The 16,768-nt window shown below is 43.2% G+C and overlaps 1 protein-coding gene across 1 annotated transcript in view; it reads right to left on the bottom strand.

Annotated features, from left to right (window-relative positions):
• LOC138491959 (cytochrome P450 2J6-like) overlaps positions 1–16,768 on the bottom strand; it is a 207,434-nt gene that overhangs the window by 100,084 nt on the left and 90,582 nt on the right. Inside the window, exon 4 of the mRNA XM_069618846.1 lies at positions 12,240–12,400. Within this exon, the coding sequence (XP_069474947.1) occupies positions 12,240–12,400 (161 nt within the window). The remainder of the gene's footprint in view (positions 1–12,239; positions 12,401–16,768) is intronic.

The raw sequence follows: 16,768 nt of genomic DNA, 5'->3' as shown, positions 1-16,768 counted from the left end.
TTCCATAGTTTTAACCTTCAGGGTTTTTTATCCTAAAGGAATGCTTGAATTAGTCTGTCCAAATCGTTGCAATATGTAGAAGTTATGGTCAGAGGAATCATACTCAGGACATAGTTAATCTTCGGGGCAGAAAACATTTTCAATGCATTCACTTTGCCCTAAAGTGACAGATTCAACAGACTCCATCTTTCCAGATCATCCCTGAATTTACAACAAACTACTTTCTAGTTGTCATGTACCATGTCTGTCATCTTGGGTGTCAACCAAATTCCCAAATATAACAATCTGTCAGTGCACAATCTAAATCCTAACTCCGTCACAAACATTGTATCACAATTATACAATTATGCACCAGCAGGAGGACCTCAGACTTTGTCCAATTTATTTTGTAACCAGAACACAAATGAAATTCTGGCAACATGTCCATAAGTGACGGTATCGACTGCCGCATGTCCCTGAGGACTAAAAGCATATCATCAGCAAATGACCATAGATTTTGCTGTAATCCCCAGCACGAAAATCCCATTTTCCTAAAGTCTTCCCTGATGGCCGCGGCGAATGGTTCTATTGCAATAACAAATAATAAGGGCGACAAAGGGCATCCTTGCCAAGTTCCTCTTTTAAGAGTGAAGGTGTTGGAACGTATTCCATTGGTATTAACTTCAGCTGTCAGTTCATTATAAAGTAATTTAATCCATGACACAAATTTTCCCCCAAATCCCATCCCATCGAGTACCGAGAAGGGAAAATCCGAGTTTACCCTGTCAAAATCCTTCCTGGCGTCGAGGGATAGAACAGCAATGTCTTCCTGCTGGTCATTTGCCCTGGAGATTGTATGGAATAGCCTCCTGATGTTACTCGAGGCTTTTCTCCCCTTCACAAAACCCGATTGGTTTCTGTAAATTAATGATGGAAGTAGAATTTCCAATATTAATGCCAAAACTTTAGCCAAGATCTTGTTGTCTGTATTAATAAGGCTTATTGGCCTATATCTTGTGGGGAGGGTATCATCCTTCCCTTTTTTTGGAAAGACAGAGATCATCGCATGTATCGTAGTAGCTGGTAGCAAGCCATTCGCCAATGACGCAGAATACATGTCCTTCAACAGGTTTAGGGCGGAATTCGGTAATAAGCTATAAAATTCTACAGGTAATCCATCTTGGCCAGGGGATTTCCCTGCGTTCAGTCTACTAATTGCCCATTTTATTTCATCATTCGTAATATCTTCTTCCAATAGTTGTGAATTACACTCTGTAATCTCTAAAAATGTTGTTTTTTCCAGGAAGTTATTCTCTTTGCCCGTTATGCCTAATTCATTTTGGTATAATTCCACGTAGTAATCCCAAAAGATGTTGTTAATTCTTTTCGGATGATAGGTCATTTTATCATTCTTGTCTCGGATTGATGTAATGGACCGCTCAGCCTGCCTCTTCGGTAATCTATAAGCTAACCATCTGTCGCATTTTTCCCCCTTCTCGCAATATGCACATTTTCGGTACAAGTTTTTCCGCTCTGTACTTTCATCTATCAGTTTTTTCAAATCTTTCTTCATTTTCTTAAGCTCAGATATTGAGTCTACACTTGTTGGATTAGCCATGACTCTTTGTGATAATTCACCTATCTTCCCCTCCAGTTGTGCTTCTTTGTTGTCGTAATGTTTTCTTTGTCCGCTAGTCGCACCAATTAGATGTCCACACATGGTACACTTAAAAGCTTCCCACACAATACCAGGACTCAAATCCCCCCAGGTGGTTTTCAGGCACAAATTTACTATTCTCTCCACCACATCATTTTGTAGGATCGAGGTATCCATCCTCCACAAATATTGTTTGTGCAGCGCAAATTCCAAGCGCAAGTGCATAAGTACATGAGCATGGTCAGCCAATAGAATGTTACCAATTCCGATTGTGCCTTAGTTCTCTGTCATTTTCCCAGCTGTCAAAACATATCAAGTCTTGAATAAACTGAGTGTGCCCCCGACTTGAAGGGTGCTCCAACCTCCAACAATCTTTTAAATTGTGCTAAAAAAGTAAATTATTCAAGGCCAAATATTGCCTATCATTATGCCTACTAGCTGTTGGCTTACTTCTGTCCATATTTTTGTCTAACACAATATTGAAATCACCACCTAGGATAATATCCCTAGAACCCAAATCTTGTAATGTCTGTGCCAATTTCCTGAAAAAAGACCCGTCATCTACAGATGGCACATAAATATTACAAAGGGACACAACTTGACCCTGAATATACACTAACATGCAATTATCCGTCCTTCTCTGTCTGAAATGTCTTTTAGTACCTTAACAGGAATGTTCTTCCTAATCAGAATTGCTACCCCTCTAGACTTTGAATTGAATGAGGAGCCATAAACTTTCTCTACCCAGCCCTTCCTCAGTTTCTCTCAAGATGCGTTTCTTGAATGAAACACACATGACCTTTTAAGTCATTCAAATAGTCCATAATTTCTTTTCACTCTCTTATTCACATTATTCAAGCCATTTACATTCCAAGTTACCACACGCAAATCTTCAACCATCTTCCCCACTCTACTCATTTCCAACTGCACAACAGAGTTTAGATCATTCAAATGTACTAAATTCAGTAATATATTTAAACACACAACAAGGTACCCAATCCCACCCCCTCTGAAACAGAAGCAGTACGCTAACCACAGTTTAATGTAATAAGTTGAATAAAACATTCCAAGCTTCCTAGTGCCCTGGCTACCTCTCCTAAATGAACTCAAACTAACTATATACACACAATTTAATTTCTGAAAACCCCATCTCTAACCCACTCCCCACATGCAATTCACCCATCAACTGCCAGACTCAGCATCACATGGTATCATTAGTAAAGTGAAATCCTGCAAATGTTTTTCTTCTCTTCCTCCTTTGGGAATTTTGAATTCACCAACAGCCTTGAGTCTAGTTTACTGCTCAAATTACATTATCAGTTCTATAATTTATTCATTTTATGGTAGATATTAGGTCCCCCCAACTAGATCCATTCTGCCTATGTTTGTAATATCAGCAAAATTCCCTGATTGCGCTAGATCATATTGTCCATAACAAGAGTTATCTCTTCTCTCAAACTCCATCGCTGTTTCCTTTAGAGCTTTATCAATTCCCAAAGCCAATTCTCTTGGTCTGCACTTATTTCAATCACTCATTTGTTCCGGTACTCTTTATATACATTCTAATCCGCACCCTGATACTTCCGATGACCTCGACAGAATTTATAGCTAATTAAGCACTTGTCCCTTTCCTCATCAAGCCCGTTTGGTTTTGTCATTCTTTGAAGTCAACCTGCACAAGCCCCTAACGGTCTATCTAACTCCCAGGTAGCATAATTTCAGAATACATTAGTTTATATAGATTGTTGTTAAACCTGAGCCATTTACATAATCTCCACTCATGAATAAAAATGATGAGACACTCAACCGCAACTTATGCAACCAAATCACAGATACCCTGTCTATCATTTAAGATGAAGGTAAGAGTATCGCAGTTATAAAGTGATTGCCCGTCTTCATCCATATATTTGTTTACGAATGACCGTCTACTTGGTTACTCCTAATATATTCTAAGGTAAGCATTACTCCTTCAGAAAACTCAACCAATTAAGGCATAGCTTGACATCATACCAACTCTTGTTGTATCTCATATCTCCAAACCAGCCTTGAATAGATCCCAATCTTGTATCTGATATTCATTTCCCTGCATGCAAGTCATAGCTGATATCACGAATCCTAAATACCAGACTCATACGATAATATGTGCAATTACTGTCTATGAAATAACAAATGATAAAGTCAATGTACACCCTCCTATTCATAGTATTAATAGAACAAACATAACACAGAATCCATAATTAGGCTATACAAGTTTCGTGGCAAAATTTCAAGACCGATATAAATGCATTGCTCATAGTGTACATAGAGATCTGTTTTAGATCATTCATCTCATTGCCACCTTAAAAAACAATTGCGAATAGTAATAGAACAGGTTTGCGACATATTTTAAGTCATCCAAAAGCCCTAATAAAAGAACTTAGGTGGTTAGCACAAATTAACTTTAGTATATACTGTATATAATATTAATAACTTGAGGTAAGGCCACGAAAATGCCCACAATATGCTTAATCCACTTCATGTATCTATAGATAGTCATCCAGGTTTCAGAATCAGAATTAGAATAGGTTATGTCGTTCAGAACTTTGCAACATCTATCACAATATGGATAAAGGGTAGCCAGTATCATAATGATCCTAAACGTAACACAGCAGTCACACAAATGCAGGCTTTGAATCCCTCGGTCGTAAAAAAACTGGTCCGATAAGCGAGTACCTGATGACATCCTTAAAGTGCGATACATTTACCTCAGACGTGATCTGTTGTGTCTGATCTTGAAGCCCAAAGTCTGAGTGCAATGTCAGTGTCTCCCTTTCCGGAAATCAATCGTCACGTATTCTTGCAATGCGCAGCCAATAACTGTACCCAGAGCTCGCGTAGGTGAAAGGACAAATGGACCTCCATGAGTCAGCTGACCCATGCTTAGGGCACGTTGCAGGGTCATTTTTTCCAAACTCTGTCTTCTTCATTGCGATGTTAGAATCAAAATCAGCGATCTTTGAAAAATAAGATTGTTTAACTGAAACATGCACCAGCGCCATTTTCCATCATGTTAAAGCAAAACAAACAAAAATATATCAGAGTTATGAAAAAAACCTTCATAAAATCATGCCAAAAATTCAAAACAGACGTGGGGAGAAAGTTAATCAAATACATTCTCAGTTACCCTCAATTTTCAAGGGCTCCATCCAGTTTACAGCTTCCTTAGGATCCAAGGTGCTTTTCTCACTCATCGCCAGGAAGGGACAGAGTCTGCAGATTGGCTCTATTAAGAAACGCTTTCACACCCACAAGTCTGGCTAGGTCTTTGGCTTCTTTAAAGGACTTTCTGATAGCCAGTGATTCCTTAGGGTAGTGAGGATAAACGAAAATCTGTTTACCTTTGTAGTTAGCATTTCCTTTCTTTCTTGCAACTCTCAGGATGTCCTCTTTAGTCCTTGTATTCATAAGCGAGATGAGAATGTGTCTAGCCTTTGGACATGTCTTCCTGCCAACTCTGTATACATTATCAATAACACCTTGAGAAATTTGATCACAGCTGAAGCATGTTCTCAGAATATCCATCACCATATGTAACAATTCTTCATTGGTGTTTTCTTCTTTTCCTATCAGCCGCAGGTTATTGCTTCTGATCTTTAAATCCAATTCCAAGCTCTTCTCTCTCCCTTTCTGCAAATCATCTTTCAAGCTGTTGTAAGCCCTGAAACTTCCTGCAATCTCTGTAGAAATCGATGTTGAACCACTTTCAAAAGCAGAAACGCGGCTGTCCAACGGGAGACCTTCAGGGAAATATCCTCCATGGAGGATTTAACATCCCCAACATCCTGTGCCACATTTCTGAGATCTTGAGCCATTTTCAGAAGCAAGGAATACATATCTTGTGTATTTGAAACCTCACTCATCTCTGAAGCTGGTTTAGGTTTCTTAGGGATAGGGTTTTCAGCAGTGTCAATCTTTTTTTTTAGTTCATAACCTGATATAATCAAGAAAAGGAGAGAGCCATGAGATACAGGATTATGCTGCTGCCTCTGCTGCCTGCATTCCGGAATCCTCCACAGCCAGTGTTAAGCCCCTTCCAACCACGTGACCGAGACTGGGGCTACAATGCTCAAAAATGGAGCCACTCAGTGTTGGTGGGAAGCAGTCTTGACTGACAGCACTGGAAATGAACAAACAGGTATGCAGTCACTGTCTGAAGAGATGCCTCTGCCAGCTTGTCCAAAGATGTTGCGCCCTTGCCCTGCCACCAGTGCTAAAACCGTTGATGCCAGTGCCAGGGCCTTTGCAGAGACATCTAGAATATGTTGCCTGAATTCCTCCTGCTGCTCTGTGTGAAAAGCGTAACTAGGGGCTGGTACCTTCAACAGTGGGGATTTCCCTGAAGACTCTTCATCGCCCTTGAAACAAGGTGATAGCTCTTCTTCTTGGACAATAAGGTAAAAGAATGGCCTTCAGGTCATGTGCTGGGAGAAGGAGACCTCTTGCGATGCTTCTTCTTCTTCTCCTTCGGGTCCACTTTGTGTGAGCTGGAATCTCAATGCGTGTCATTCCTTGAGCAAAACCCACCCCCTTCTCCTCTAAAAACTAGACCTTTTTGGAAGACGGCTTCGAAGCAACAAGAGATTTGTAGTGAGTGGATTTCCCGCCCAGGAAGGGCGTACAGTTTGCCATTATACTCCTGAGGTTCTTTCTTTGCGTGGATTGTCACAAGCTGTAGACTTTGGTATTTTGTTCCTCCCATAGTCAGTAAAGACAGACCATGTGAGGTGTCAATATCGGACATCTGCCTTGAGCAGTCCCTACAAGGCTTGAAGCTCACCTTGGACCTGCCATGAAGCATTTACGTTTTGAAAAATGCCATTGGTGTTGCTGAGCACCGTACTGAGCCAGCAGGAAAAATGAACCGAGGGTAAGTTGCATCAATGGCTCCATATATCTTGCTCCATGAAGTCCCGTACGGAGTCACCGGTGAGCATTAGAGTCAGGCAGGGATGACGCAGAACCACATGGTACCCCATACTGGTTGAAACATTTTTCCCAAGACAGCAGGCTGTAAAGGAGGCCCCAGACATGACCTGCACCCCTGCCGCTCATTGCGAGCTACCAGGAAGGAACTCGCCAAGGCACGTGACGTAAGAAGAGCAAATGAACCTATAAAGAGCTGCACTGGGACTCTGCCCAGTATACATCAGAAGATCCATACCGGTTGGAGCACCCATAACCAGACAACCCTGGGTAGCATGGTACCCTATTAGACAGCCATACCAGCCTCTGATACGAAATGAGGAGTACCTACACACGGTCCACGAAGAGATCCCAAAAGCCTTAATGGAAGGCCAGTGGAAATGACACAAGGGCCTGAACAGATCCGTGAATGAACAAAAGCAGCTATCGAAGATACCACGCCAGTGCGAGTAACTACGAAATTGAATGGAATAGGCACAGAGAGGAGACAATGTTACAATGTGAGGAAACAGTGTTGCAAGACAAGATGGAAGCAACCGCCCCGTTAAACGTGTGTAAATAGGCTTGAAATGCAAGATGCTAAGAAATCGATACTGCTTGCAATGCTTAGTTGAAGATAGAGCGGCAAGCGCCAACCGTATATCTACCTCAATAAGAACCCAAGGATGCCATACCTTTTCCTGATAAGAGACTACAGTTCCGAGGCCATACCCAGCCAACTAATTGACACAGAGCCCTAAAACACTGATTGATGGAAAGGAGGAAGGGTGAATCTTTGGGCACTAGGAACCTGGGTGTCTATTCTGCATGCTGCTAATTAAAAGTGGAAATTTATGTCTAGGGGTGGAACCTGCCCAATCACAATGGACAAAGTTATCTGGAGTCCTATAGATATTGTAACCAATAGGACGTCGTAGTTGTAGTGACGTCTATCACGTGTGATATAGAGGGATGGGCGTAGACGCCCACCCGATAAGAGTTATCCAATCCACATGCTTTATTTCTGTATACAGATATAGCACCTATACTTAAGTTACCTTTCCTAAACAATTATATTGCATGATGATTTTTTATAGAAATTAGACGTCAGTGATGACGATTTTTGGTGATAAGAATTGCTGTTATTCCAAAGTTCGTGGAAGTCAGAGCGAGACCGGTGATCGCACTACAGCTGATTCCCATTTGTTTCCCTGTTTGATGTATGTATCATTAAACAGACTTCCCTTTGCCAAACTACTGAGTCCTCGTTATTGTGTTGTGTCGGAGTAAGTGAATCCTGCACCCCCTGTCCTCAAATGGTGCAGCTATCTTGTCTTACAAGTTCTAGAGGGTGAGTGCTGACCAATGGGCCCGTCAGCGAATTCCTCTCCTAGTGAACAAGGCTCTGGAAGACATTTGTATTTAAGATGGGAATCTGTGGGAGGAAGGAATCTAATGGAAACCTGAATCCATTTTTAACAGTAGGATTTTGTGGAAGGAGTTGCATTTGAAAGAAAAGTGTATGTTGTTGGCTGTTCCTCACAGAGTTATAGTGCTGCAGAAATGAACTGTCCATTATTTGATAAGCAGCCAATAGACATGAAAGAGGTATTGGTTATGATTCGCTTTGTTATCTAGAAGATGCTAAATAATTTTAAATTAAGTTGATAATCACATTTGGGTGTATCTGAAGACTGCATGCAAGATTCTCATGAAAAGAGTGCAGAGAATGTGCTCATTTCATTTGTGCTCATTGCTGAAATGATCAGGTCACCTTGTTCAGATGCGCTGTCCAGCCTTCTTGCATACATTAGTGTTGGGAGCATAATAGGCTTCCCGCAACCATGTGGTTGCGGGGATCGCATTTCAGAGGCAGGCTGTTAAAGGGCTCGACTTGGTGAAATGCCATAGGGAATACAAAGGATTTCCAGCCCTGTTTGCGGGATGGAAATGCTAGCATGACAGCCACGGTTAGCTGACACATTTTAAAGACAAATCATAACAGGGTCATATATGACCCTGCCACGCTTTGCACTGCTCCATGCACCTGTTGCCAAAAGGCGCAGGGGTTTTTTGCACATTTAAAAGCATTTCCCGTTTGTGTGCTTTGTAATGTGCAACGCACTTTTCAATGCGCAAATACGCAAAGGGGGGACAAGGACATCTGAATGAGCACATCAAAGAAGCGGTCATTCCTATGCCCTTTGAGGGTTGGCTGCACCTTTTTTGGTGCAAGTGAGGAGGTGCGCTAGTGCATCTTGCGACTTGTGCCAAAAAACTTTTGAGAACCTGGCCATATATGTTTATGTTTACATTCATGTACATTTGTCAGCTGCATAGAGGACAGGACACACTTCACAGCGTCTAGGTGTCAATGTAAATAAATGCAGAAAGTATCAATGAGAGCACAGAGGAGGAACCCGAGCAGACTTGGGGAGTGTTCAGTGCTTTCTGAGGAGCTCTGCATTCGCAAACAGATTGGAAGAGAATTGCAGAGACACTGTCCGGTCCTGCCTTCCTGGTCCACAGGAGATGCTGAGCCCCACAGATCCCTCAAGAACGCTGGACCAACAACTGATTTGAGACCCAGTTGAAGAACTAGCACTGCCAAGGGAAAAGGGGAGGTGGATAAAATAAAAAGCGACAGACTTCTACTCCTGGACAGCATCAATCTGTAGAGGAAAAAATAAGAATTACCCGATATTCAAGATTCCAACATTTAACTTCTCATATCTTGCAACCTAACATAACCCATACCTGCCAAACCTCCATCACTGACTTGGAGGTTGAAGAGTTCTGAATTCTTCGTTTCCTTATAAGAATAATTGGTTTTGTAACACTCTTTTTGTTTGAAAATAATAAGATCCTTGGTCTCTTAATTAGAGTTCACAATCTTACAATATCACTCTGCTTGAGTTGGTGCTTTCATGGATTATATGGTTCATAGATTAATCTGTAGTCAAACCAACACCAAAAGTTTATAACTTCAGTTCTCCTTCTGGATGGACGGCTGTCATAATTAGCACAAAAACAAAACTGCTAAAAATGGTTTATGTGCATGAGAATACAGTCGAAGTCTCCTTCAATCTTCAAACATAGAACTGATGAAAAAAAAAACGATCTCACATTCTAGTGCACAGGCGTGATTCCCGTTCCTCTCTCCAATCATGAGAAACAACAACACTCATGCGCACTTTTTCTTTAATCAAAGTCTTCCAGATGTGCTTTCTAGAAAACATTCACTGTTCGAACAGATATGCTCAAACGCAAACACGCTCTGATCATAAATACCTTTAGAACAAAGATCAGACGCGTGACGCGGAGTCTTCTACACAACGCTACTCTCCTTCGCGCATGTACGAAACCTCATAAGAGTAACTGCAACAACACTACACAGTCACAGCTGCGCAGTTAAGAATGAAGACCTCTACAAGACGCTACTCTCCTTTGCGCATGAGCGAGTAGCATCGTAACAATTATGGATTATGGCAACCAGCACTAAACAGTCACAGTTGCGCAGTTAAGAATGGAGATCTCCACACAACGTTACTCTCTTTCGCGCATGTGCGTGTAACATTGCAATGTCAATATTGCCAGCACTAATCAATTACAACTGCGCTGTCATTTCTTTGAAGAGAAATGCTGCATCATAAGTACTGATACATTCATAGAGTTCCTTTTCAGCACTTGATCAGTCTCAAAGTCTCTTGCTGAAGTTAACTAATTACCTAACTAACTAAATACCTAAAATTAACAAACTTGAAAGTTGAATTAACTCTTCTTAAACTTTAAACGCTGCGCTCCCACCACTTGTCAGCTGAGCTTGTCCCACGAAGATCTGTACACACAGGAATTGGTAAACCAATGGTTTCTCCACATGTAATTTTGCAAATGGGCCTTAAACCTGGGGAATCACTAAAACAGGACCTTCCTGCTTGAAGGTGAACAATGAAAAACAGTTTAGAATCCTGAGAGAGTTCAGAAGTTCATGAAGCCTCCAATCAGTGATCAGCTCCACCTCCTCCATGTTGGCTTGGGGAGCCCTCACTCTGATGTGCATTAGTTAAACTTTACAAATCAAAAAGGCATTTAAAAACCTCATCATTCCAGTATGATAATAATTCATATTCACATCTCATTCAAAGCTCTAAATTATGAAACATTCATTGTCCTTCGAACCTATTTAGCTATTATCAACCCTATCAAACCTGACAGACACTGACCAAGAACAGCAACTGTGTGTCCGGGAATGGTGGGTTAAAAGAATCAAGCATGTAAAAAAGCTCACTGTCCTCAGATATTAAAGACAGGGGCATCTTAAGGTTAGGGAAGGGGCTGTGCATGTAACTTGTAGGTGCAAACAGAGGAGTCCAACCAGTGTGTTGTGAGACACTGAGGCTGGTGACTGAGATTGAGACATGCGACCTGCCTACTCTGCCTTTTCAACACTAAGGCTGGTGACTGAGATTGAGACAGAGACGTGCGACTCACCTACTCCGCCTTTACAACACTGAGGCTGGTGACTGAGATTCACCCGGACCGATGTAAGAGTAGCAGTGGAGAAGGATGAATGGCGGTTCACGGAGGCTGGCAGAGGATTGGTGTCAGCAGATGCTCTCATCCCACAGGTATCACTGAAGTTAACAATACAGTTAAAAGGACAGAAAATGTAGACTTTTTTGGTTCGCATGGGTTTGTGCTGATGAAAAATACCTGAAATAAGGGTATGTGTTCATGACTATGGATGGCTTTTAATGCCCTGTGTTACTACATTTCGTGAAGTCACACTTCCTGACTGCGTCATATGTAAGGGATATTGCCAGAAGGGTGCATTCCCTTGCAACATGGCATCATCCTTCTTCTGTTCCTCTGTTGGACCTTCTCCCTGGCTGAGCCCTGCCAGTTGTGCATACTTGCATTACAAACGTGCTGATGATTTCCGGGTGGCAATGGTCCTTCTGCAGAGACTTGCTAAGAGAGCATTTTCCAGCAGAGGCAAGGTTAGGGGCTTTGTTGACTTGGAGCTACTAGTCTATTTGACCTTGCATTCACAAAGACTTTGTTAGGTTCCAGATACATGCCCTGATAGATTAATATGGACTTGTTCTTCAATATGTTGCATGCTTCCTGTATGTAAATAAATGAATTTAGACCAAGTAAATCATGCTCTGCTTTGCCTTTTGCACAAGATATCTAAGAGGTGTTCTGGCCACGAACACCTAAACTATAACCCTTGCCAATAATTACTGAGTAGTGCATACAACAGGCAACAGTGTATGCATACATGTATGTGTGCACTGATGGAATTGTTGTGAAACTACACAGGTCACTTCTGCAGATTTCTGGAATCATGATAATTGTACATTGTAAACATACCAAAGATGAATTCCTCCTTTATTCTTCTATGTGTGAATTAGTAGTCCAGGTGTCACTCTGTTATTGTCCTCTCTTCAAATTTCCTCTCTCCTTTCCTTTAAATTATCATCCTTTCCTCTTTCACTCCCCTGCCAACCCTTCTCTCTTTTCCTTCCGCCTTACCTACCCTCCTCCTTTCTTACCTGTTTCCCCTCCGCTCCTCCACTTTTTTCACTTTAGCAGCACATGAACATTGTTTCATATGATTACTTTGTTACATATAATAAAATGTTGCTTTAAAACTTACCCGTGCCCACATGGTGCCTAGAAAGATCGTAAGGAAATCATTTGCTTCTACAAGCTGATGCAAGTCTTTATCTTCACTGGAGAATCTGTGCCCAAACACCAGAGCAGAGATCACATTGGTGACAGAATGGACCATAGAAGGAGAAGGGTCAGTTGGTTTTCCTATAAGAGCACCGGAAGAGACAGTACCAAGTAAGACATGAAAGGTATATTTCAGGTGCACCATCTGTTTATGAGTACATGCAGGAGAGTCACCAGCCAATAATGTGGCCAGGAACCCTGGCAATATCTGATAGTAAATACCCACATTCCATCTTGGCCACTTGACTCTCTCCTGCGGGTTCGCCATTTTTTCACTCAGCTAGTGACCCAGACACTTTAATCCCCCTCTCCTCAATCACCACGAAAAACCTGTCCCCCAACGTACCTGTCTGCCCTCTCTCTCTGATCCCTTCCTCGTAATCCTGCTTGCCATAGAAATAGTAAACAGACTTACTCACTTTGGGCCGGTCATCTTACTTGTACTTCTTTAATATGGGAAATTGGTGCACACATATCGTTCTAGCCTTGTTACCCCTGGTTATCTATTTTTTAAAAATCTTTTTCATTGGTTTTTATGCACAAAACATTAACCAACAAACAACCATCCAACCTTACATACAATACAACACAGTGGCGGGAGTACCATACAGCATTTTTTCTCTTGCCGCTGTTCCGGTCTTACTATGTGTCCTTTTTCCCATTGTTGCATGTGAGTTGCTGGGTGTGTTCCCTTGGGAGTGGGGGGGATACAAACTCAGTCTGCCAGCTTCCAATTGTTAATGGGTCGCAGTTACTGTTGAGCATCCGCTCTCTGTCCAGGTGCGTGACTGCAGTTTCCTCATTCGCTGGGGCACTCCAGGATGTTCTCGGTCTGGGGTGCAAGCATTTCCTGCACCAGTGTGTATGCAGCTATCGTGTCACTACTTTCGTGGGCTCCCCTTTGTAATGCCCTAGTCCATTCTGTCGACTCAGCCAGTGACCATAGCTTCAAGGCTGCCCACCATGCCACGATTAGCGCGCCTGTTCTGGATTTCCAGGCTATCGCTATTTGGCGTTTCTCTAGGATGCATATTAAATCCTTCATTTTAGCCAGATGCGCTCTCTGTCTATTGCTTCTTGGGCACAGTCCCAGCAAGTAGGATTCCGGCGTCCAAGCATGCATGTGAATTCCCCATGCAGCAGCTTTTGTTTTGATATGTTCCCAGAATTTCGCTATCACTAGGCAGGCCCAGAACATGTGCAGCATATGTGCGTCTTCCATTGCACATCGGGGGCAGGTCTGTTTTGCCTTGTTCCCCATTTTTGATATTCTGCTCGAAGTGAGATATGCTCTCTGCGTGACATATAGTTGCGTTAGTTTGAATCTCGCATTTCTGGAGACTTTCTTAATATACATCAAGGCACTTTCCTATTCTGTGTCTGTGTAACTTTTTTGAAGTTCCAATTCCCAGTTCACGCGTGCAGGCAGTTCTGTGTTGTTTTGGTTACTAAGGAGCAATTCGTACAGTCTAGACACTGTGTGCCCTCCTTCCGCCACATCCTACCATGCTTCCAGTACTTCACTCATTCCTTCTCCGGTATTAAGACCTGGCCATTTGTCATTCATGGTCTTCACCATGCTTTTGTGTAGTATGAATTGGCATATGTGTATATTGTTCTCATCCATTAGTCTTTGGAACTCCACCCACTGCCCCATCTTCCATGGCTCTCCTACTTGGGCTATTCCCTTGGCTACCCAGTGTCTACGATATGCGTTGAGCGCTTGGTAGTGTATCAATCAGTCCTGCTGGAGGGACATGTACTGAGAAGGGGTCAGGGCATTTCACGATCTTCCATGCTCTTCGCCATAGGGTTAGGCCCAGCGTGACGAGTAAGGGGAGTTTCTGGTGTAGAGGCTTCTTCATCCATATAATCTCCTTCAGATAGCAGCGTTGTAGTGTGGGTTGCAGGAGTAGTTTGTCTAGAGAAGGTTCGTCTCCCAGCTACAAACTGCATCTGCCCTGCCAGGTAATACAGCTCAAAGTGTGGTAGTTTAATCCCGCCCAGCTCATAATCTCTCTGTAGTGTGCCTGTTGCTAATCTGTTGCTGCGCCCACCCTACAGAAATTCTCTTATTATTGTGTTCAGTTGCCTAAAGAACAGGCCAGGTATGTTGTAGGGTATGTTGGTGAAGTGGTACAGGAGGCGGGGGTGCACTATCATTTTCAACAGGGCCGCCCGCCCGGCATCCGCATAGGCAGTGTCTTCCAGAACGCCATGGACTTTGTGGCGTTCCCAAGTGCCACTAGTGTGTTACGTCAGTGTGACTCTGCCGGGTCATGGTGTGTATCTATCCAAAGTAGTGGAAGGAGGTTGCCGCCCATTTCAAGCCCAGATTAGGCAGGTGGTCGATGTTTCGTTCTTTGAGTGCCACCAAGGGGAACAAGGAGGATTTATCCCTGTTGATGCATGTGCCCGATAGCTTAGCAAATTCTGTTATGACATCCAGTAAATGTGGCAGGTTATCTTCTAGGTTATTGACATACAGGAGCACAGCATATAACGAAATTAGGTGAGCGGTGGTGTGTATGCTTATTCCTGCACTGCCGTATTCCCTCCTGAGGAAGAATGCCAGTGCTTCCAGGGCGAGGATGTAGAGCATTGGTGACAGTGGGCAACCCTGCTTCGTCCTTCTTTGCATTTCCAAATCTACTGAGATGTGTCTGCCCGTTTTCACCCTAGCCACGGGTTTCATAGATATCAACTTGATCCACCGCAGGAAACCTGTACCCAGCTCACAGAGTCAAAGGCTTTGACCACGTCTAGGGAAGCAACCACACTTTCCTCTTGCCTATGGTTGGTTTGGTCTATGATGTGGTGTAATGTTCTCAGATTACACGTAGTGTTACACCCCGGGACGTATCCCGTCTGGTCTGGGTGCACCAAGGTATGTATGACCTGTTTTAACCTTTTGACTAGGGTTGCCGTGAGGATATTACTATCCTGATTGATCATAGAGAGTGGTCTTTATGATCCACAGTCAAGGGGTGGATTCCCCGATTTCAGAATGGGTATTATTAGTGACTCTCGCATACTGTCCGGTAGTTTGGCCGGTGTATATGCTTCTTCGTAGGCCTCAAGCAGTTTGGGTGGTATTATTGCTTTATATTTCTTATAAAACTATCCCGGTAGTCCGTCCAGACCAGGGGTCTTGGCCGCTGGGAGGTTTGCGATTACTGTTTCCAGTTCCTCTATTGTTAGTGGGGCGTCTAGAACTGCTACCTGTTCTTCGGTTAGTTTTGGTAATTCAATTTGGGATATGGCATCCTGTATTTCTGCGGATTCCGTGCCGTGGCTCGGAGAGTACAGTTCCTCACAGAAGTGCAAGAATACCCGATTTATATCCTTCTGGGTTCTAACGATTTCCCCCTCCTTGTTTCGTATTGCATTGATCGGGTCCTGTTGCACCTCTTGCCTGGTTAGCCAAGCGAGGAGCCTGCCTGGCTTATCGCAGTCAGTATGCAGTTTCTGCATGTATTTCCCATAATCTAGTTTCCCCAATTTTTCCCAAAGGGCAGTGCATTGTAACCTTAGTGCTATTAATGCAGCCGATTCCACCCCAGATAGTCAAGCTTCCCGTTTGGCCTGCGCTATGTCCATTTCTATGGTAGATAGCTCCCTTGGCATGCTACTCTTGAGGCACCCCATTTTCCCAATCGCTGCACCCCTGACAACTAATTTAAAGGCATCCCACAGAGTTCCCCCCTTATCTACATGCCTGTGTTGAGTTGGAAGTATTCTTCTATGGCCTCCTGCATGTGTCTTGGAATTCGCTTTCCAATAACGCTTCCGTTCTCAGTCGCTAGTTTGGCATAGGAGTCCCCATGGTTGTGTACCTCCATGTTGTCACTAGCGGGGCATGGTCAGAAAGGGTCCTTGCATTAAATTCTATGTCTGAGAACTCGCTTAGGGTTTCCGTCCCAGTGAAAACATAATCTATTTGTGTGTGCGTACCGTGTGGGGCGCTATAATGGGAGTAACTACGGGTTTCATTGTGGTTTTCTCTCCAGGTGTCCGCCAAACCCAGCTGGCTTTGAAGTATCGTTAGGGCTTTTACCGGCGGAGCTGGCTTCCTGAATTTGGTGTCTGGCCTGCCTGACAGTGGATTAAGTGTGAATTTAAGTCCCCTCCCCAGATGTATGCCGCTCCTCTGTATGGGGAGAGTTGGGGAGCAAGCGTTCCGAAAAACCCTGTGGCATCATGGTTCGGTGCATACGTGTTCACCACGCACTCCTCTCTGTTCTCTACTAATCCATGTACTATTACAAGCCATCCTTCCTTGTCTTGTTCCACAGTTGTAAGCTGTAAGGGGATGTTAGGGGCTATCCACGTCAGCCCCCTTCTGGCATAGGTAGAGTAGGTTGATACATATACTTTACCCCCACACTTCCATGCTATCCTGGACTGTGTTTCTTTTGTCAGGTGTGTCTCTTGTAGCAGTGCCACTTT

Source organism: Ambystoma mexicanum, chromosome 10 (genome assembly GCF_040938575.1).
Source record: "Ambystoma mexicanum isolate Mex_15411 chromosome 10, UKY_AmexF1_1, whole genome shotgun sequence".
Classification (NCBI taxonomy): domain Eukaryota; kingdom Metazoa; phylum Chordata; class Amphibia; order Caudata; family Ambystomatidae; genus Ambystoma; species Ambystoma mexicanum.
Note: the sequence above shows the minus strand (reverse complement) of the source record. Positions and strands in the feature narration are given on the sequence as shown.